General features: G+C 44.4%; 1 protein-coding gene across 3 annotated transcripts in view; it reads right to left on the bottom strand.

The window, feature by feature from the left end:
- KIDINS220 (kinase D interacting substrate 220) overlaps positions 1 to 22,239 on the bottom strand; it is a 344,589-nt gene that overhangs the window by 57,319 nt on the left and 265,031 nt on the right. Inside the window, exons 23-26 of one of the 3 annotated variants that reach the window (XM_063915451.1) lie at positions 6,824 to 7,002; positions 4,771 to 4,994; positions 2,235 to 2,348; positions 1,011 to 1,067 (exon numbers count right to left, since the gene is read on the bottom strand). In XM_063915451.1, the coding sequence (XP_063771521.1) occupies positions 1,011 to 1,067; positions 2,235 to 2,348; positions 4,771 to 4,994; positions 6,824 to 7,002 (574 nt within the window). The remainder of the gene's footprint in view (positions 1 to 1,010; positions 1,068 to 2,234; positions 2,349 to 4,770; positions 4,995 to 6,823; positions 7,003 to 22,239) is intronic. The other 2 variants (XM_063915452.1, XM_063915453.1) reach the window with 2 other exon arrangements.

The following is a 22,239-nucleotide window of genomic DNA, read 5'->3' as shown; positions in this document are numbered from 1 at the left end:
GCATCTAATTGTGATGAGGTCAGTTCCATGATTGGAAAATCACATACAGAAGAATAAACTATATATGTGACTGACATCGTCTCTCTATTGTTTTTCTGAACTTTTTGGAGAATATAGGACACCTCTACAGAACCTTCTATGGACTGATAAGAGGAACTATTAAGCAGTAATAAGCAGAGCTCAAGGACTACTCCCCCTTTTTGGTTTTAAATGTTATTCAAGAGTTGGTGTTCTTCGAAGTCTGTACTGAGCTGCAGCTAGGGCGCAAGTTACTTTTTCATTGTCTATAAGAATATGTTATCCGTATCCATCTATAACATATGATTTTTGGAGCGGAAGAGGACACCATCTTTGTAAATAAAATGTAGTGTTGAGAGTCATGTTCCATTACTTATTTACGAACACAAAAATATATATATATAAACCTATTAGTGCAAATCAAAACATGGCAATTTTATTTACATACACACAATATTTTATGGAGTAGAATAAATCCTTTGTCTCCTAAAACTGCCATTTCATGGTCAGAGTTAACGTTGGTTTCTATCATCTAACCTTATGAGCAGACATTCTCCTACAGTTCATTTCCTGTGAATGATATCCTTGTACCAGCAGAGAAACTGCCAGTAATTCCCTATGCCCAATGCCCACCCAGCAGGCTACCAAAGATAGAAGGTGCTTGGAGGAAGAAGTACTTACCACGATTAATATAGCACATATAGTACATGTATACAATATATATGTGATACACATAATATAGTACATTTCCATACACAGAACATCAATAAATTAGTTGATTTAATGTACTACATATTAAGTGATAGAGATATAAACAGAATAGCAAAATAAGTCAATTTATAAGACAGTGAGTCACACCATTAGTTTCTAGGCTAGGCTATGGCACGTATACCAACAAACAGCTAATGCACGGTTAGTAATGCGGGCGTTAAGGAACGGATCCTAAAGCAATGGGTTGCCACAGCACACCACCACACTACTACAGGCATTACCAGAGGCGAGTGTGTGGGAGTAGGCACAGTCTCCGCTGCATCTTCTTCAATAATGTCCTAAGCAACACAATAATGTGCACAGGCTGAAAAGTTTTCCCCCACAGTCACACACACACAGTACTGTAACACTATGCCAGAAGAAAAGTCCCCAACTACAGCATTCAGTTCTAAAGGGGAACTAAGCCTGTGAGGAAAAATGAGATCTGGTAGCATAAACGTCTGTTAATGTTTAATGAACAACATGCTCCAGTAGACTTTCCTCAGTGGCGGCACTTAGAGGACTCACCACCTACACATACTGTATATGAAGTGGCCATTCGTTGCACTGAACCAGTTTTTATGTGACTGTGGATTCAATTCACTAGGAACCAGTAACTCATGAATACTCAGTCAGGCAGAGCCTCACTGACATCACTGGTTCCCAGAAATACATGTTCATCCCAAAAAATGGATCACCGAATACACTGAGCTCTGCTTCACGGATCTAGATATGCCAAGGTCACATGGTTTAAGGTAAATTGGTTGCTATGGGGATGTACACCTGCAACACTGAAATAAGCACTAAGCACAATATAAACCATTTGCATGGGACATGGGTTGTGTGTTAAGGGGACTACACAATAGCCGATTTCTGCATTAAAAAAATAAACGATAATGACATTTACGCGCTCCCGCACGTCGTTCAGCAATCATCAATATTGAGCCGACTTGCAGCTCAACCCGTCAATGTCGGGCTGAGCTGCATGTTCGGGAATGGCGGCGATGACCATGTTTAACGTTATATCGTTCAACAATATAGTCGTCCATTGCCGCAGTCGGGTAGTGTGTACCCACCTTTATTCTGTATTCAGTGTGTACTTTCCCGCAGAACTTAAGTGACCACATTGCACATGCCAGCTAAAGCAAGTGGCTCATCCCTGACATACTGTACTAGAGACACTGAAGCAGTGCTGCGTGCCTAAAATGTGCAACTTTCAAACCCTAAATTTACTTGGTCCTCCTCAGTATTACATGCCCAGATTTAAATCCTTGCATACATCTAGCATCTACCCTACCAATCACATAGCTAACTTACACAGATCATAAGGGTTAGCATCATTTTGACCTTCTACATTGTACAATGCACATTCAGACAAGGGTGGCACTTGTTAATCAGGAAGAAACACAAGAGCAATCATTTCCCGTTCCCCGGTTAGTGCCCTGTGAATGCCTCTCAATACTTACTAAGCCAGTGGTCTGATCTCTGGAAATACTGGGTTTTACAGACGGACGTGATATGGGATGTTGAGAGTTTGGAAAGTAATATCTCGGTAGGTAAGCATGAGGTGCAAAGAATGGCTATGGGAAAACAAAAACAAACAGCATGCAGGAATAAAAATAAAGGGTAAATATGAGAAAACACATGATGCAAACAAAATAAATGATGGTAAATGAAGCTCAACTGGGAAGGAAAAAAATAATTAATTCAGTATAAGAAAAATAATGTATTAAAAAACAAAAACAAAACAAAAACCTCATATTGTACAGAAACAGATTTTATGGGACCGTGACGATTCACCGTATGTATTCTCCATCCTGAAACTAATAGTAAGGGTAAAGAACAGCTCAAATCACTGCAAGGCAATGGAAAGGGGGGTTTAAAGTTTGTGTTGTATTGTAATATTAAGAAGCATAGAAAGACCCTCAAGTTATAAACTACATTGAAGATAGAAATTAACATTTTAACAGCACCCATACATCAGCGTCAGGTTGCCACATTTCCCCGATCCTCCAACGATTGGGTTCGGGAATCGGGCAAATCCAACATGTTGGATTTCCTCGATTTGCTGATCCTGTTGTAAAAAAATGACTGATCGATGAATCGGGTCATTTTTAACATGCAGAATATACCCGATTTGCTGACGGAACGCTGATCTTCGAAAACTGCCCATTGGTGATCTTGATTGGTGGATCAGATCGGGGAATCAGGGAAATGCGACACAGATGTTTGATCTGCATTGCAATTCCAAAATGAGTTATGTGGCCCATACATCTGCAATGTATTTCCCTAAATTCCTCGTACTATACCGATGCAGAGTTCGAACAAATTGGAAATCCCCGATCATAAAAAAAAAAAAAAAAGATTGGGTTCATGCTGAACTTCCCCAATTCCCTAATCGATAGAAGCTTTTGATTGCTGATCGGGCAATCGGAGTATGGCAATCACGGCACTGATGTATGGTTCACATTAGACTTAATCCTGAAAGAAGAAAGAGTGGCAGCCCAATATTTTATTTCAGCCTGTGTGTGTCTAATTTAAATATTACAATATATATGCCACCAGGATATATGCACACCTCCCTGTAGAGAATAGCTGCTGTCTCTTCAACTCATCTTAGCTGTTCAAAGATAATGAAGTAAGGCCCTCATTCCGAGTTGTTCGCTCGCTAGCTGCTTTTAGCAGCATTGCACACGCTAGGCCGCCGCCCTCTGGGAGTGTATCTTAGCTTAGCAGAATTGCGAACGAAAGATTAGCAAAACTGCTACTAAATAATTCTTTGCAGTTTCTGAGTAGCTCCAGACCTACTCACAGATTGCGATCAGCTCAGTCCGTTTAGTTCCTGGTTTGACGTCACAAACACGCCCTGCGTTCGGCCAGCCACTCCCCCGTTTCTCCAGACACTCCCGCGTTTTTTCCTGACACGCCTGCGTTTTTTTTGCAAACGCCGTGAAAACGCTGAGTTGCCATCCAGAAACGCCCCTTTCCTGTCAATCACACACCGATCAGCAGTGCGACTGAAAAGCGCCGCTGAAGCCACAGCAAAATTGCTAAGTTTTTAGAAAAATAACTAAGCGCATGCACTCTGCGTACCATGCGCAGTTAGCAACAAATCGCAGTATAGCGAAAATCGGCAACGAGCAAACAACTCGGAATGACCCCCCATGCACCTACAACTGATGGAACCTCTTGCTGTAGGGAGTTGGGAGAAATAGGTCTGACCTGCCAAAAAATGAGATAAAGTGATGCCCCAACCTGCGACCAGGCTGCACAGGTACAATACTCCTCTGCGACCAGGCTGCACAGGTGCAATACTCCTGTGCGACCAGGCTGCACAGGTGCAATACTCCTGTGCGACCAGGCTGCACAGGTGCAACACCCCTCTGCGACCAGGCTGCACAGGTGAAATACTCTTCTGCGACCAGGCTGCACAGGTGCAACACTCCTCTGCGACCAGGCTGCACAGGTGCATTACTACTCTGTGAACAAGGTGTCATCAATTTACAATTCTAGACCCACACTGAACATCAGGTAGATGTAAGAGGTTCACCCGTTAATCAGACTCTAATACAGATGTGCATTTGCATTTTAAAGCAAAATAATTTCCTTCACATTGTAAAACAGATATTACTGAAAAGATTTTTCAAAAGAAGTAGCAGGAAAAGGTGTATAAACCCGCTGAAGTCAGACAGACAAAATGGCCGATCTAGACAGACAAAGGAAAAACTAAGTAAAACAAAAACAAAACAAAGCTAAAGTTACTAAATCATATTGAAAAAAACAAATATATCCAATTAGATTTCCCATTTCATTTTTCTTTGTGTTTTATTTATGAGCTTTGGCATGCCAGAAACCTAGATAAAGTTTACCAACATGGCAGAGAGAAACTCTACTCCGATATCACCACAGTGCCATTAGGAAAGGTCTAAATACAACTGCACAGGGAGAATCTACAGCAACACGGACATTTGACTTTCTAAATTGTGGTAGAAAAGTACTTACCCGATTATAGAATGGATGCTGAGGGCCAGTCATACCGCTATAGTAACTGCTGGGAGGCTGTGGCGACATAACCCCTGCAGGAAACGGCCCATTAAATGAGGAGGAGGAGCAGACAGAGGGTGGCTGGCTAAACACAGAGGTTGCCCTGGGTGGAGCATCTTGTAAGGGCAAGGTAGGATAGGGGAAGCCCCCAATATTCATCTGCTCCCTGGCAGCACGCACGTCTGAAAAAAGGGACATGCTCCATTACTATAAGTACGCAGGAGTTATGGCTACAGTCACATAATATAATATAGATAAGCCTAAGCGAGTGGGGGAAATGCATGCTCACCCACAAACCTCCACCATACAGTGCATCCAGAAAGCATTCACAGCGCTTCACTTTTTCCACATTTTATTATGTTACAGCCTTATTCCAAATGGAATAAATTAATTTTCCCCCCTCAAAATTCTACACACAATATCCCATAATGACAAAGTGAAAAAAGTTTTTTTTAGATTTTTGTAGATTTATTAAAAATAAAAAAAACTAAGAAATCACACGTACATAAGTATTCACAGCCTTTGCTCAATACTTTGTTGATGCACCTTTGGCAGCAATTACAGCCTCAAGTCTTTTTGAATATGAGGCCACAAGCTTGGCACACCTATCTTTAAGCAGTTTCGCCCATTCCTCTTTGCAGCATTTCTCAAGCTCCATCAGGTTGGATGGGAAGCGTCGGTGCACAGCCATTTTCAGATCTCTCCAGAGATGTTCAATCGGATTCAAGTCTGGGCTACTCAAGGACATTCACAGAGTTGTCCTGAAGCCACTCCTTTCATATCTTGGCTGTGTGCTTAGGGTCGTTGTCCTGCTGAAAGATGTACTGTCACCCCAGTCTGAGGTCAAGAGCGCTCTGGAGCAGGTTTTCATCCAGGATGTCTCTGTACATTGCCGCATTAATCTTTCCCTCTATCCTGACTAGTCTCCGAGTTCCTGCCACTGAAATACATCCCCACAGCATGATGCTGCCACCACCATGCTTCACTGTAGGGATGGTATTGGCCTGGTGATGAGCCGTGCCTTGTTTCCTCCAAACATGACACCTGGCATTCACGCCAAAGAGTTTAAGCTTTGTCTCATCAGACCAGAGAATTTTGTTTTTCATGGTCTGAGAGTCCTTCAGGTGCATTTTGGCAAACTCCAAGCGGGCTGCCATGTGCTTTTTTTTTTACCAAGGAGTGACTTCCGTCTGGCCACTCTACCATACAGGCCTGATTGGTGGATTGCTGCAGAGATGGTTGTCCTTCTGAAAGGTTCTCCTCTCTCTCCACAGAGGAATGCTGTAGTTCTGACAGAGTGACCATCGGGTTCTTGTTCACCTTTGAAGCATTGATTGGCTCACGGATCGGCGCTGAATTGAACTAAGACACCCACACCCGCTGGAGACTGAGGGGCAGGAGAGGCGCAGGCTGCGCTCTGCTCTACTCTACTACACACACACACACACACACACACACACACACAGAACAGCAGCAGGGGAAGGGGGGCATGTATACCTGGCACTGGGAGCATATCTGGCATTGGGGGATATCTGGCACTGTGGGGGACATGTGTATCTGGCACTGGGGGCATATCTGGCACTGGGGGGACGTGTATCTGGCACGGGGGTGACACGTGTATCTGGCACTGTGGCCATATCTGGCACTGCGGGGACATGTGTATCTGGCACTGGGGGCATATCTGGCACTGGGGACATTTCTGTATCTGGCACTCTGGGGGCATTTCTGTATCTGACACTGTGGGGCAATGTGTATCTGGCACTGTGAGGCAATGTATATCTGGCACTCTGGGAGCTTTTGTGTATCTGGCACAGTGAGGCAATGTGTATCTGGCACCGTGGGGCAATGTATATCTGGCACTGTGGGGCAACGTATATCTGGTACTACTGGGGTCACTTGTGTATCACGCCCCCATTTTCATTGGCCATGCCCCATGTGGCATTTGGCCACACCCATTTTTTGCGCACGTGCAATATTCCTTTGTTACATGGTTTATTTAATCTCTATTTACCTGCAATGATTTCCCGAAGTTTTGGATCCAAGTTAACTGTGCATGGTAAGAAAGTCTTAACGTCCCGTGACACAAGCACTGGCGTCCTGGATGATAGAAAAACCTCAAAATTTCTAATGTCGCCATCAATTTCAAGTAACGGTTCCACGTCTTTTGTAGTGGGGATATTTTTAGAAATTCTGCAGAAGAGAATAAATATACCAGTAAGAATCAGCTGGATATATGCAAACTCAAACCCTTATAGATAGACTGTTTTGCCTTCATAAATGAGATTAAGGTGCATACTAAGCTGGCCTTTACATCTATGTAATGGAGGAGACTCGCATACAGTAGGTACAGAAACCCTTCCTTCAATAAAGTGTTTGTGTTGCAGGACATGTCATGCAAAACTAAGTCCACGCAAAGGTCACGTGTGTAAACGGGGGTCACACAATGTAAATGGTGCGCAAAGCGACTTCTGACCCCACGCCCTGTACCACCAGGCTTTTTGGTTGTGTGGATCGGTCACAATAAACAACACTGTCCGGTTTAAAAAGACAACCAACTACACAATCATCCCTCTAACAATTTGGTACTGGAAGGTTACTGTTTCCAGTGCCACAGGCATTGTATGGTACATTGCCAGCACTGCAGCAGTAAAACAGTATATTATTTATAGTCACAGTCACATATGGAAAGGAATAAAACATGATGTGGACGTGGTGCCTGTCAACAGTTTAAATCTGTTGACACTGCGGTGTTGACATCATGGTTATTGTTGATCATCTGACCCGATACCAACTAGTTCACAGGAAAATACATGGTTTGCAGCACCAGTCCTATGCTAGGAGCAGATGATACACCTAGACACAGGTTTATTTATGCCTACCTTCAAGTCTGTGTAGCCCACAACTGAACCAACATGCCCTCAATGAAATTTGCCTACGTGAGAATCCCCAGTTATGACCCACATATATAAATGGATGTGTGATCAAAATGCTCTGTAAACAAGACAACTTTCAACTCTGTATTAACACCATAATTAATGTAATATCACCAAAGCGGAGTTAACACCTATAAAAAGTGCTTAGGACTCATCCTTAACAAACTTTTGGGATTGCTCTATCCCCACATCACCCCATGGGTCTGTAAAATATTAGCCAATCCACTGACTTTAGGGGTAAATGTATGAAGCAGTGATAAGAGAGGAGAAGTGAGCCAGTGGAGAAGTTGACCATGGCAACCAATCAGCTGCTCTGTATAATTTTATAGTATGCTAATTATAACTGTTACTTTAATGCTGATTGGTTGCTTCTCCACTGGCTCACTTCTCCACTCTTATCACTGCTTCATATATTTACCCCTTAGTGCCAAAAAGGGAAGCATCCTTAATGGAAGCTTCAAAATAAAAATCTGTAACTGTTTTACTGCCCCTATATTACATAATGACGTTCTAAAACCTGGAGAAAGCTGCAGGTAGACATCCATAGGCAGTTGCTTATAACGACACTTACGTCATATGTACCCGAGATCACACTCATTGTAAACCACTGAACTACGATTACACCTGTCCGTTCCATTGAACGTTTCTATGTTCTAATCTAGAGACTTCTAAAAATAAGAATTTACTTACCGATAATTCTATTTCTCGGAGTCCGTAGTGGATGCTGGGGTTCCTGAAAGGACCATGGGGAATAGCGGCTCCGCAGGAGACAGGGCACAAAAAAGTAAAGCTTTACTAGGTCAGGTGGTGTGCACTGGCTCCTCCCCCTATGACCCTCCTCCAGACTCCAGTTAGGTACTGTGCCCGGACGAGCATACACAATAAGGGAGGCATTTTGAATCCCGGGTAAGACTCATACCAGCCACACCAATCACACCGTACAACTTGTGATCTAAACCCAGTTAACAGTATGACAACAGAAAGGGCCTCTTAAAGATGGCTCCTTAACAATAACCCGAATTAGTTAACAATAACTATGTACAAGTATTGCAGATAATCCGCACTTGGGATGGGCGCCCAGCATCCACTACGGACTCCGAGAAATAGAATTATCGGTAAGTAAATTCTTATTTTCTCTATCGTCCTAAGTGGATGCTGGGGTTCCTGAAAGGACCATGGGGATTATACCAAAGCTCCCAAACGGGCGGGAGAGTGCGGATGACTCTGCAGCACCGAATGAGAGAACTCCAGGTCCTCCTTTGCCAGGGTATCAAATTTGTAAAATTTTACAAACGTGTTCTCCCCCGACCACGTAGCTGCTCGGCAGAGTTGTAATGCCGAGACCCCTCGGGCAGCCGCCCAAGATGAGCCCACCTTCCTTGTGGAGTGGGCTTTTACAGTTTTAGGCTGTGGCAGGCCTGCCACAGAATGTGCAAGTTGAATTGTGTTACAAATCCAACGAGCAATCGACTGCTTAGAAGCAGGTGCGCCCAACTTGTTGGGTGCATACAATATAAACAGCGAGTCAGATTTTCTGACTCCAGCCGTCCTTGCAATGTATATTTTTAAGGCTCTGACAACGTCCAACAACTTGGAGTCCTCCAAGTCGCTAGTGGCCGCAGGCACCACAATAGGTTGGTTCAGATGAAATGCTGATACCACTTTAGGGAGAAAATGCGGACGAGTCCGCAGTTCTGCCCTATCCGAATGGAAGATTAGATAAGGACTTTTATAAGATAAAGCCGCCAATTCAGATACTCTCCTGGCAGAGGCCAGGGCTAGTAACATAGTCACTTTCAATGTGAGATATTTCAAATCCACCTTTTTCAATGGTTCAAACCAATGGGATTTGAGGAAATCTAAAACTACATTTAGATCCCACGGTGCCACCGGAGGCACCACAGGAGGCTGTATATGCAGTACTCCCTTGACAAAAGTCTGGACCTCAGGGACAGAGGCCAATTCTTTTTGGAAGAATATTGACAGGGCCGAAATTTGAACCTTAATGGATCCCAATTTGAGACCCATAGATAATCCTGATTGCAGGAAATGTAGGAAACGACCCAGTTGGAATTCCTCCGTCGGAACCCTCCGATCCTCGCACCACGCTACATATTTTCGCCAAATGCGGTGATAATGTTTCACGGTGACTTCCTTCCGTGCCTTAATCAAGGTAGGAATGACTTCTTCTGGAATGCCTTTCCCTTTTAGGATCTGGCGTTCAACCGCCATGCCGTCAAACGCAGCCGCGGTAAGTCTTGAAAAAGACAGGGACCCTGCTGTAGCAGGTCCCTTCTCAGAGGTAGAGGCCACGGTTCGTCCGTGAGCATCTCTTGAAGTTCCGGATACCAAGTCCTTCTCGGCCAATCCGGAACCACTAGTATTGTTCTTACTCTTCTTTGCCGTATGATCTTCAATACCTTTGGTATGAGCGGCAGAGGAGGAAACACATACACTGACTGGTACACCCAAGGAGTTACCAGTGCGTCCACAGCTATTGCCTGTGGATCTCTTGACCTGGCGCAATATTTGTCCAGTTTCTTGTTGAGGCGAGACGCCATCATGTCTACAATTGGTCTTTCCCAACGGTCTATTAACATGTTGAAGACTTCTGGATGTAGACCCCACTCTCCCGGATGAAGATCGTGTCTGCTGAGGAAGTCTGCTTCCCAGTTGTCCACGCCCGGGATGAACACTGCTGACAGTGCTATCACGTGATTCTCCGCCCAGCGAAGAATCTTGGCAGCTTCTGCCATTGCACTCCTGCTTCTTGTGCCGCCCTGCCTGTTTACATGGGCGACCGCCGTGATGTTGTCCGACTGAATCAACACCGGCTTTCCTTGCAGGAGAAGTTCCGCCTGGCTTAGAGCATTGTAGATTGCTCTTAGTTCCAGAATGTTTATGTGAAGAGACTTTTCCAGACTCGTCCATACTCCCTGGAAGTTTCTTCCTTGTGTGACTGCTCCCCAGCCTCTCAGGCTGGCGTCCGTGGTCACCAGGATCCAATCCTGAATGCCGAATCTGCGGCCTTCTAATAGGTGAGCCTTCTGCAACCACCACAGAAGTGACACCCTTGTCTTTGGTGACAGGGTTATTCGCAGGTGCATCTGCAGATGCGACCCTGACCATTTGTCCAACAGATCCCTTTGGAATATTCTTGCATGGAATCTGCCGAATGGAATTGCTTCGTAAGAAGCCACCATTTTTCCCAGGACTCTTGTGCATTGATGTACTGACACTTTTCCTGGTTTTAGGAGGTTCCTGACCAGATCGGATAACTCCTTGGCTTTTTCCTCTGGAAGGAAAACCTTTTTCTGAACCGTGTCCAGAATCATTCCTAGGAACAGCAGACGAGTTGTCGGGATTAAATGGGATTTTGGAATATTCAGAATCCACCCGTGTTGTCTTAGCACCTCTTGAGATAGTGCTAAAGCTGTCTCCAGCTGTTCTCTGGACCTTGCCCTTATTAGGAGATCGTCCAAGTATGGGATAACTAATACGCCTTTTCTTCGAAGAAGAATCATCATCTCGGCCATTACCTTGGTAAAGACCCGAGGCGCCGTGGACAATCCGAACGGCAGCGTCTGAAACTGATAGTGACAGTTTTGAACAATGAACCTGAGGTACCCCTGGTGTGCGGGGTAAATCGGAACGTGTAGATACGCATCCTTGATGTCCAAGGATACCATAAAGTCCCCTTCTTCCAGGTTCGCTATCACTGCTCTGAGTGACTCCATCTTGAACTTGAACTTTTTTATGTAGAGGTTCAAGGATTTCAGATTTAGAATAGGCCTTACCGAGCCATCCGGCTTCGGTACCACAAATAGAGTGGAATAATACCCCTTTCCTTGTTGTAATAGGGGTACTTTGACTATCACCTGCTGAGCGTACAGCTTGTGAATGGCTTCCAACACCCTCTCCCTTTCGGAAGAGACGGTTGGTAAGGCAGACTTCAGGAAACGATGAGGAGGATCCGTCTCTAATTCCAACCTGTACCCCTGAGATATTATCTGCAGGATCCAGGGGTCTACCTGCGAGTGAGCCCACTGCGCGCTGTAATTTTTGAGACGGCCCCCCACTGTCCCCGAGTCCGCTTGAGAGGCCCCAGCGTCATGCTGAGGTTTTTGCAGGAGCCGGGGAGGGCTTCTGTTCCTGGGAAGGAGCTGCCTGTTGGTGTCTCTTCCCTCTTCCTCTGCCTCGTGGCAGGTACGACAAGCCCTTTGCTCTCTTATTTTTGTAGGAGCGAAAAGGCTGCGGTTGAAAGGTCGGTGCCTTTCTCTGTTGGGGAGTGACTTGAGGTAAAAAAGTGGATTTCCCGGCAGTAGCCGTGGCCACCAAGTCTGATAGACCAACTCCAAATAACTCCTCCCCTTTATACGGCAAAACCTCCATGTGACGTTTTGAATCCGCATCGCCTGTCCACTGTCGTGTCCATAAGGCTCTTCTGGCTGAAATGGACATAGCACTCACCCGAGATGCCAGTGTGCAAATATCCCTCTGTGCATCACGCATATAGATAAATGCATCCTTTATTTGTTCTAACGACAGTAAAACATTGTCCCTATCTAGGGTATCAATATTTTCAATCAGGGATTCTGACCAAACTACTCCAGCACTGCACATCCAGGCAGTTGCTATAGCTGGTCGTAGTATAACACCTGCATGTGTGTATATATTCTTTTGAATAACTTCCATCTTTCTATCTGATGGATCCTTAAGTGCGGCCGTCTCAGGAGAGGGTAACGCCACTTGTTTGGATAAGTGTGTGAGCGCCTTGTCCACCTTAGGGGGTGTTTCCCAGCGCGCCCTAACCTCTGGCGGGAAAGGGTATAATGCCAATAACTTTTTTGAAATTATCAACTTTTTATCAGGAGCAACCCACGCTTCATCACACACGTCATTTAATTCTTCTGATTCAGGAAAAACTGTTTGTAGTTTTTTCACACCATACATAATACCCTGTTTTACGGTATCTGTAGTATCAGCTAAATGTAACGTCTCCTTCATTGCCAAAATCATATAACGTGTGGCCCTACTGGAAAATACGTTTGAATTTCTACCGTCGTCACTGGAATCAGTGCCCGTGTCTGGGTCTGTGTCGACCGACTGAGGCAAAGGGCGTTTTACAGCCCCTGACGGTGTTTGAGGCGCCTGGACAGGCATTAATTGATTGTCCGGCCGCCTCATGTCCTCAACTGACTGTTTAAGGGAAGATAAACCATCACGTAATTCCACAAATAAAGGCATCCATTCTGGTGTCGACCCCCTGGGGGGTGACATCTGCATATTTGGCAATTGCTCCGCCTCCACACCAATATCGTCCTCATACATGTCGACACCACGTACCGACACACACCGCAAACTCACAGGGAATGCTCTAATGAAGACAGGACCCACTAGCCCTTTTGGGGAGACAGAGGGAGAGTCTGCCAGCACACACCACAAAGCGCTATATATACAAGGGATATCCTTATATTAAGTGCTCCCTTATAGCTGCTTTAATATATATATATATAGCCATTAATGTGCCCCCCCTCTCTGTTTTACCCTGTTTCTGTAGTGCAGTGCAGGGGAGAGACCTGGGAGCCGTTCTGACCAGCGGAGCTGCGACAGAAAATGGCGCCGTGTGCTGAGGAGATAGGCCCCGCCCCTTTTTCGGCGGGTTCTTCTCCCGCTATTTTTCCAGTCAGGCAGGGGTTAAATATCTCCATATAGCCCCTATGGGCTATATGTGAGGTATTTTTAGCCTTGTATAAGGTTTATATTTGCCTCTCAGAGCGCCCCCCCCCAGCGCTCTGCACCCTCAGTGACTGCCCAGTGAAGTGTGCTGAGAGGAAAATGGCGCACAGCTGCAGTGCTGTGCGCTACCTTATGAAGACTGAGGAGTCTTCAGCCGCCGGTTTCCGGACCTCTTCACGCTTCAGCATCTGCAAGGGGGTCGGCGGCGCGGCTCCGGGACCGGACTCCACGGCTGGGCCTGTGTTCGATCCCTCTGGAGCTAATGGTGTCCAGTAGCCAAGCAGCAAATCCACTCTGCATGCAGGTGAGTTTACTACTTTCCCCCTAAGTCCCACGTTGCAGTGATCCTGTTGCCAGCAGGACTCACTGTAAAGAAAAAAACCTAAACTAAACTTTCTCTAAGCAGCTCTTTAGGAGAGCCACCTAGATTGCACCCTTCTCGTTCGGGCACAAAATCTAACTGGAGTCTGGAGGAGGGTCATAGGGGGAGGAGCCAGTGCACACCACCTGACCTAGTAAAGCTTTACTTTTTTGTGCCCTGTCTCCTGCGGAGCCGCTATTCCCCATGGTCCTTTCAGGAACCCCAGCATCCACTTAGGACGATAGAGAAAAGGTGTTTGAATTGTGGATGAAACAGACCCTTTCGCTGCAGTAGATTCATGGAGATGCTTTAATCAGCAAACATATTGTGTAAACAGATGCACGATTCAACACAAATATTGTTCAGCACTTGCACATACTTGAAAAAAGAAAAATGGAACAGATCGTGCCCACAACACGGGCTACCAAGGCACAGAAATGAGCAACAGTAGAAATGAAAAATTAAAGAATATTTAACGAGTTTATGAGCAATAAGCTGTAATGTTTATAGCTAAGCCAGTAAATCCAACTTTAACTGCCAAGCAATAACATCTACAAAAGAGAGCAAAAAAAAACATAGATGGCTGTAGAAATGTGCAGAGCAAGCAGTCCACTTGTGCTGACTCCATCCAATTCACTTTGTTACAGAACGGGGTCACCTAATATTGCCTAGCAAAAACGAGTCTTACAGAAAAAAAACACTTCATTGGAGTAGTAATGAGCAGTCTTCTAAGGCAAGGATTTCTGAAACCAAAAGACTACAATTAGCTTGCCTGCTGTATATAGTATACTGTATATACTGTAAAGGAGCTCAAAGCAATGGCGGATGCAGATGTAAGATGTGCACAAAATATACAATGACTTTTTTACAGATTGCAGAGTTGGCCATACTGTATCTCAAGATCATATGCACCAATTTTATACCAGGGGAGAACAACAGTATATGATGTTATATGCCCCTGGTTTATGCCAGGAGAGAACAGTATTATATGCGCCTGGTTTATGCCAGGAGAGAACAGTATTATATGCGCCTGGTTTATGCCAGGAGAGAACAGTATTATATGCCCCTGGTTTATGCCAGGAGAGTACAGTATTATATGTCCCTGGTTTATGCCAGGAGAGAAAAGTATTATATGCCCCTGGTTTATGCCAGGAGAGAACAGTAGTATATGTGCCTGGTTCATGCAAGGAGAGCACAGTATTATAGAGAGAACAGTAGTATATGTGCCTGGTTTATGCCAGGAGGGAACAGTAGTATGTGTGTCTGGTTTATGCCAGGAGAGAACAGTAGTATATGTGCCTGGTTCATGCAAGGAGAGCACAGTATTATAGAGAGAACAGTAGTATATGTGCCTGGTTCATGCAAGGAGAAAACTGTAGTATATGTGCCTGGTTTATGCCAGAAGAGAACAGTATTACAGGTTGAGTATCCCTTATCCAAAATGCTTGGGACCAGACGTATTTTGGATATCGGATTTTTCAGTATTTTGGAATAATTGCATACCATAATGAGATATCATGGTGATGGGACCTAAGTCTAAGCACAGAACGCATATATTTTCATATACACCTGATACACAGCCTGAAGGTATTTTAGCCAATATTTTTAATAACTTTGTGCGAAACATAAATGAATTGTGTGAATGTACACACACTTTGTTTAATACAAAGTGTGTGTACATTCACACAATTCATTTGTTTCATATACACCTTATACACACAGCCTGAAGGTCATTTAATACAAATATTTTTAATAATTTTGTGTATTAAACAAAGTTTATGTACACTGAGCCATCTGAAAACAATGTTTCAATATCTCGCTCTCACTCAAAAAATTCTGTATTTTGGAATATTTGGATATGGGATACTCAACCTGTATATGTGCCTGGGTTACACCAGGAGATGTGGCTTGACAGCGTTAGTGATAAGAGACAAATTTATATACATAAAAATCAGTATGTTACTGGACAGTGTTATTACTAATTAATACAGATGTGTCCAACACACCTATCTTCAAACTGTACCCAACACTAAGTTAACTAAAATGCAAGACTGAGGAAACCGTACACGATATACCAGTAACCAAACATTGAATCACGGCACCCTAGATTATCAGAATTTTTTTCACGGCACCCCCTTGGCCAAATGTTTCTTACGGAAAAATTTAGAAAGAAATATTAAAGTAAGTAAACTGTGTTTATAGGCCATCCTCAGGTTAATTTGTATGGTACGGGAAAAGATTTGCTTCTGATTGGCAGCCAGCAGCACTGGTTTTGCCTATTACATTGACAATAAATAAACTGAACTGGTCCTAGACCACCAATCCAAGGCACCCCTGCAAGTGTCCCGAGGTACCCCAGGAAACCTAGGCACACAGTTTGAGAACCACTGCAATATAGTATATAAAAGCAAGAGCAAGTATACTAGATCATTTATAAAGGAAAAGTGGAGGTATTGCAGATAGCGATCAATCAGATTGTATCATTGTCTAGAAAATTAGTAAAAGTGAACGGTAGAATCTAATTGGTTGAAATGGGCAACACTTCCACTCTTCCTAACAAATCTAGGGGTCTATTTACTAAGCCTTGGATGGAGATAAAGTGGACGGAGATAAATGACCAGCCAATCACCTCCTAACTGTCATGTCACAATCTGGGTTTGAAAAATGACAGGAGCCGATTGGCTGTTACGTTATCTCCATCCAAGGCTTAGTAAATAGACCCCCTAGACTTATCTGTCGGATGTCTAATACACCAACCCTGCATGAAATGTTAGCCAACCGCTGTGCAAGTTGCTTCCTTGGAATTGGAAAGGCAGCTATAGAAAAGGAATAGGAGGGGAATGGACAGCAAAGAGCTGTCTCTACATGTGCTACTGTATATAATATGCTGGACCGCTATCAGTATGACCACCGGCAAATTGGGGATCAGTAGGATATCCCGGCAGTCAGGAGACAGACATCGGGATCCAGACATCCGGAATACTAGCGTGGAGCGCAGCGTGTCCCCTCGTGGGCTCGCCACACTTCAGGCCCAGTAATATTCTCCCTCGGGTGGTGGTGTGGACCACCACCCGAGTGGGGGATTTCGGTGGGCGGTCGGAATAATTCTCCGTGTGTCGGGATTCTGGCGATGGTCTCCTGACAACCGGCAAATTGAATGCCTCCTGCTAGACCTACATGTTATATAAATAGGGGCACAATGTTGTCCAATAGGAGTGTCTTATGGTGCAGACACTGATGATAACATGAGCATGTAACTTTCCCTTTCACATTGTATCTCTCAAGGCCCATTTAATTGAATATAGTGGTAGGAGGAGAGGAAAAGTATTTTCCCATCTGGCATCGGAAATGCACCAAATCCAAAAGAGATAAGACGTCAAAGACTGGAATGAAAACCCCCAGCTGACGAGTCACATGAAGCGTATTAGCTTTCCTCTAATACCAGTCCTGCTAAAACCTGTTAGTACAAAGCACAATACAACCATTGTTGATAGGGGACAAAAATGAACTGATTTAAGGAGGTCAAACGTCTCAGCAGTCCGCAGAAATTAAGAAGCATAAAGTAGGAAAATATGTACAAGTATGCAAATCATTATCCTAATGTTTAAGTCTTTAAGTCTCCCTGATAAGGGATATTCTGCAATTTGGAGCACTATGCTTGAAATCCACCAACACATGTTAAAATAAATTCCCCAGGTCTAATTATTAATTGCGAGGGGCAGAAAATGTTGTACACAGGGAATGCTTTCTAATTTCATATTTGCCTTTATTAGGCTGATTAGGAGCTGCCCTGCTGCTTATTAGGGCGATAAAACAAAACAGCAGCCATAGGCTTGAGGTACAGTGGACCCAGGGCCCAAATTAGCATTAAAATTGTACAGCGATTGTTTATTATTATTACACTGTGCATTTTAAATGAAACCATTGAGAGTAAGGTCATTTTTATTTTCTTTAAAATTGAATTTCTATACACCGTCCCATTGCAATGACAAAGAATTAGGCGGGTGTCTGCGGCAACAGCCACATTAAAGCTCACTTACCTAGAGAGGACAACCACAGTGCAATACACCTGGTTTGGGTAGCCAGCTTGCGCATGGATTTGCAGGATCTGCTTGGGACAACCTATGGCAGTGGCTTATGGGTGAATACAAGGACTGGCGATGGCCTTTTATGGTTTGGTGTTGTGCAACTGAGCTGGGAGGGGGGAGCACATTATTTTTTCTATAAATAAGGTCTATTTTTTGTCTTTCCCAGACTCCGCCATTAGTGTCCGGGTTTTAAAGGATAGCCAAGCTCGAGTCCAAATTGTTAAATCAAATTGACTGAAGTACTAATTAAATCACCTGTGCTCAAGCATGGATAAACTTAAAACTTGGACTGTATTGGGGGGAGTTTGGGAACCTCTGTCCTGGGGCTTGATCCAGTGATGTACTCATGTGTTCGCAGCTGCGATCCTCAACACGGCTTATGGGCCTAATTCAGCATGGATCACGATTCAGAGAAATTGCCGTGGTCTGTGAGTAGAATGGCGCCGCCACGACTGGAAGAAAAAAATGTCCAGTGCAAAAATTGCGAATGCATCGCAGATCGCGATCCACTCGCATATGCAATTTCCGTAACATCAAAGAATCTTTGCCGTCTAAGCAAATGTAAGTAGGTCTGATGCTGCCACTAACCTGCGACTTAGATGGCCTGGAAGTGGTCTGCACTGATGACAGAGACCCTCCCCAAAAAAGCCTGGGCACGTCTGCATTTTTCTGACACACCCAGAAAATATCAGGTTTCCGCCCAGAAACGCCGGCTTCCTGTCTGTCAAACGGCGGCTACATTGCGATAATGATCTGTACGCAATTTCTGACGCTATTACCCCTCGCATTTGCGCAATGCAACTGCTACGTTTGCGCAGTCGTTCGATAATTGCATTTGCGATTTCTCTGAATAGCGATCCATGCTGAATTAGGCCCTATGTGCTCTGTAAATGTATTGAGACGACCACCGGTGACTTCGCAGATCTAATCCTGTGTGCAAATACGCAGAGTAGTCGCAGATCCTTCAATAATGAGTAACTCTTGTCACGCAGAATGGGCGCAGGAACCGAGCTGCCGGCACTATGTTTTATGCGTACAGGATCGTGGGTGTAAGGCGACACAGCCCTTGTGAATATGGTCGCACTGTGCCTGTGTATTTACCGTCACTTCTGGTTACCTCCCCCAAAAGGTCTCATTATCATTCACTCTGCCAATAAATACTCATAGCGAGCGGCATCACAAACAGGTACCTTGGGGCGTGTGCAGTGCAATCGGGACACATGAGCAGTCGGCCAACAATTGCTCAACTTTATGCTCACAATGAGACGCAATGTAATACAGCTTAAAGCACACAAAAGTGACACACACAACATAGACTGTACCAGTGGCAGTTGAAGAGGTGGGGCTGCAGTACAATCCAAAATTCAAACAGGGGAGCCACACCTACTGCCAGTGAGTCCCAGCCAGTGATGTTTGGCTGCATTTGGGGTGGCAGTTGGTGTGGCTCCCCTGTTTGAATTATGGATTGTGTTGCAGCCCCTCCTCTGGAGTTGCCACTGGACGGTATGATGTCCCCTTACTCTCACAGTAACATTAGACATACAGTAAATGAGGAAATACAGAGCACTATTTTAGGAAAAGCCATAAAACAAACTAAATTAAGGGCTGGTTGCAAGAGTGGTATAAGATTAAACTCTCATGCTTGTGATGTTTTACCATTTGTACCTCGGAATATTTGAGAATCAGCAGAAGTACAGGAGTATTTCCAAAGTGTCCTATTTAGTACACACATTAGGTTTCACGTCTACTTTGATGGTTTGTTCCTTTTAATGTGGGTAGATTCTGAACAGACAACATATAAAAACACACGTGTCACATCTGTACTGATTCTTGGACATATAAATGAGTAATGATTATTATTATTATTATTATTATTATCAGTTTCTTACATAGCGCACTTCACAAGTGGAATAGCAGTAATAGAACAAAACTGGGTAGAAACAAACAGACAGAGGTAGGAAGGCCCTGCTCGCAAGCTTACAATCTATAGGGAAATAGGCATTGATACACAAGGATAGATGCTACCTATTGCATAATAGCCCTGCCAGACTGCAAAGGTTCTTAATGGGCTGCATGATATGGTCACCCAAAAATGTTGGCCAAGAGTCAGGAGGATGTGAAAGGAAGAAAGACCATATGTGCGGATATGTGTGGACTGTACAGAGGGAATGTAATTAGGGGATGTAGTTAAATACCGCTGGACGGGATCCCAGCAGTTGAAATACAGATGCCGGAATCCTGAAAGATGGCATAAGGCCGGCGTCAAAATCCCAACGGAACAGGGGAGGGTTCGGGTAATTTTGGAGGAGCTGTCGGTATTCTGATGGCTGTGATGCCATTTTTGGGAATCTGACTGCCGTCATCCCGTCCACCGGGATATCATACCGAATCCGTAAATTAGATAGCGAGGCATTGAAGGTTATGTGGGTGGGTCAGAATTTGATAGACTTGTCTGAAGTAGAGTTTTCAGTGAACGCTTGAACCTCAATCCACTGCAGAAAGTTCCTTCTGGAAATCCTCTAATTTCTGTGCCACCTGGAATTCCCCCTTTGCTATACCTCAACTGTAGCACAGAGTACAATGTCCTCACAACGCCGATGATAGACAACAAATTCCACAATACAAACACACTGCAGAGAGGTTTGATGCAATCCCCGTATGTGTCAAGCTCTGGAAAGCAAAACGTTCCGTAGCTTGTACAAGATAGGCAACGACATCCATAGACGTCTATGAAGCCTATTGGCTTTTTTATGCACATATCCCTGTTCTGCTCTGTATACAGACTCTGTAATACAAACAAGTGCCATATCAAATTAATCTGCACAGTCACCTCATGTGTCCATGCCGCATTGCGTTATGAGTAAGATGCATTTTCGGCAAAAAAAAAAAGACACCCGAAGCTAGCAGAGTTGCACGGGACCCGTCGGCTCACTCACGCCAGGCATCTCGACTGCAAACACTTATGGTGCCTGAATCCAATTTGTCCATCTATGTGAGTGGCCATAACAGGGGTCACCAAGGAGGCCAATATGTCCCCTCTCCTCACAGTTGCAGGGAAACTTTCCCATTGCGCTATGCACCGGGCACCATGCTTGTATTCCCACCACGTACAGATTACAGCAGTAACAAAGACATAACATTTGAGAAAACTTATTTAAGGCACGGGCAATCAGAAGGATGACCTTTGGCTTCATGTCCGGTTGAGGAGAGGGAATCCTGCAGCCTCCCCAGCTATTGTGAAACTATAAGCAACTGTATCCTGGAACTAGTAGTTCCACAACTGCTTGCGGTTCTACAGCAAACGGTTACAGAAGCAGGCAGTGAGTTCTGGAACGTGTACATCCTCAGCAGCCACAGATTGCTCAACGTGAGCAAATTTATTTCAGCACATGCAATACAAAATGACAGCAGCCAAAAGGCCTTACTGCTGCTCAGAATATTCATAGTAACTGTATTGGAGTATCTACAGGCTACACAGAATGTGATATGCATATGCTCATTAAATAAATTAGCTTTCACCAACAGCTTGCCTTATTAAAAGATGGCTGCAAGGTCGCAAAACAGGCATGGCAGAAGTCCCCGAGTGTCTGCTTTGTAGCCCGGGGCAGAGCGGCAGACCTAGCCGGCAGAACTCAGATTGCTTCATCAGGTCACATGATCTCAATTAAGAAGTGTAATTGTCAACTCAAATCACATTTGTTTGTTTCATTTATATACACCACAGCCCAGCCACTGTGCATTCAGTTAGCTACTGATTTTCGGTCTCTGAGCTTCGAATGGAAACTGGTCCGGCACATTCATATTACCTTATCTGTATTTGATACTACCCCTACTGTGACAACAACATCATGCTATGGGGTCTAACACTGGATTACTTGTTAATATGGGGCACTGGCATTGAATGTCTCAGGAAGCAGTTGTGTCCCTCCACCACCCATCACCTCAGTATAAAGCACGGGGTAGTGAAGAATTGTTCTCTCTTTGCCGTAGTTCCAAGCTTGGTGTAATATAGTGGTAATAGAAATGAATCACACCTTTTGAAGAGGACAAGTGGAAGTGTTTCCCATAGCATCCAGATTCTAGCTATTATTTGAAAGAATGTACTAGAAAAATTATAGTTGCCATCTGGTTGCTCTGGGTAACAACCCACCTGGTCCTCTTTCAGAAGGCTTGATACATCTCCCCACTAGAGGAGAGTGACAGAGGTAAGACATCATTTTCGTTGGGGGCTCATGCAACAGAAGAACAGCTGAAATGTAGGTTCACAGTCTATTAGAATATAGCATTACAGAGTCAAAGATAAATG

Source organism: Pseudophryne corroboree, chromosome 4 (assembly GCF_028390025.1).
Source record: "Pseudophryne corroboree isolate aPseCor3 chromosome 4, aPseCor3.hap2, whole genome shotgun sequence".
NCBI lineage: Eukaryota > Metazoa > Chordata > Amphibia > Anura > Myobatrachidae > Pseudophryne > Pseudophryne corroboree.
This window is presented reverse-complemented; position numbering and strand designations above follow the sequence as displayed.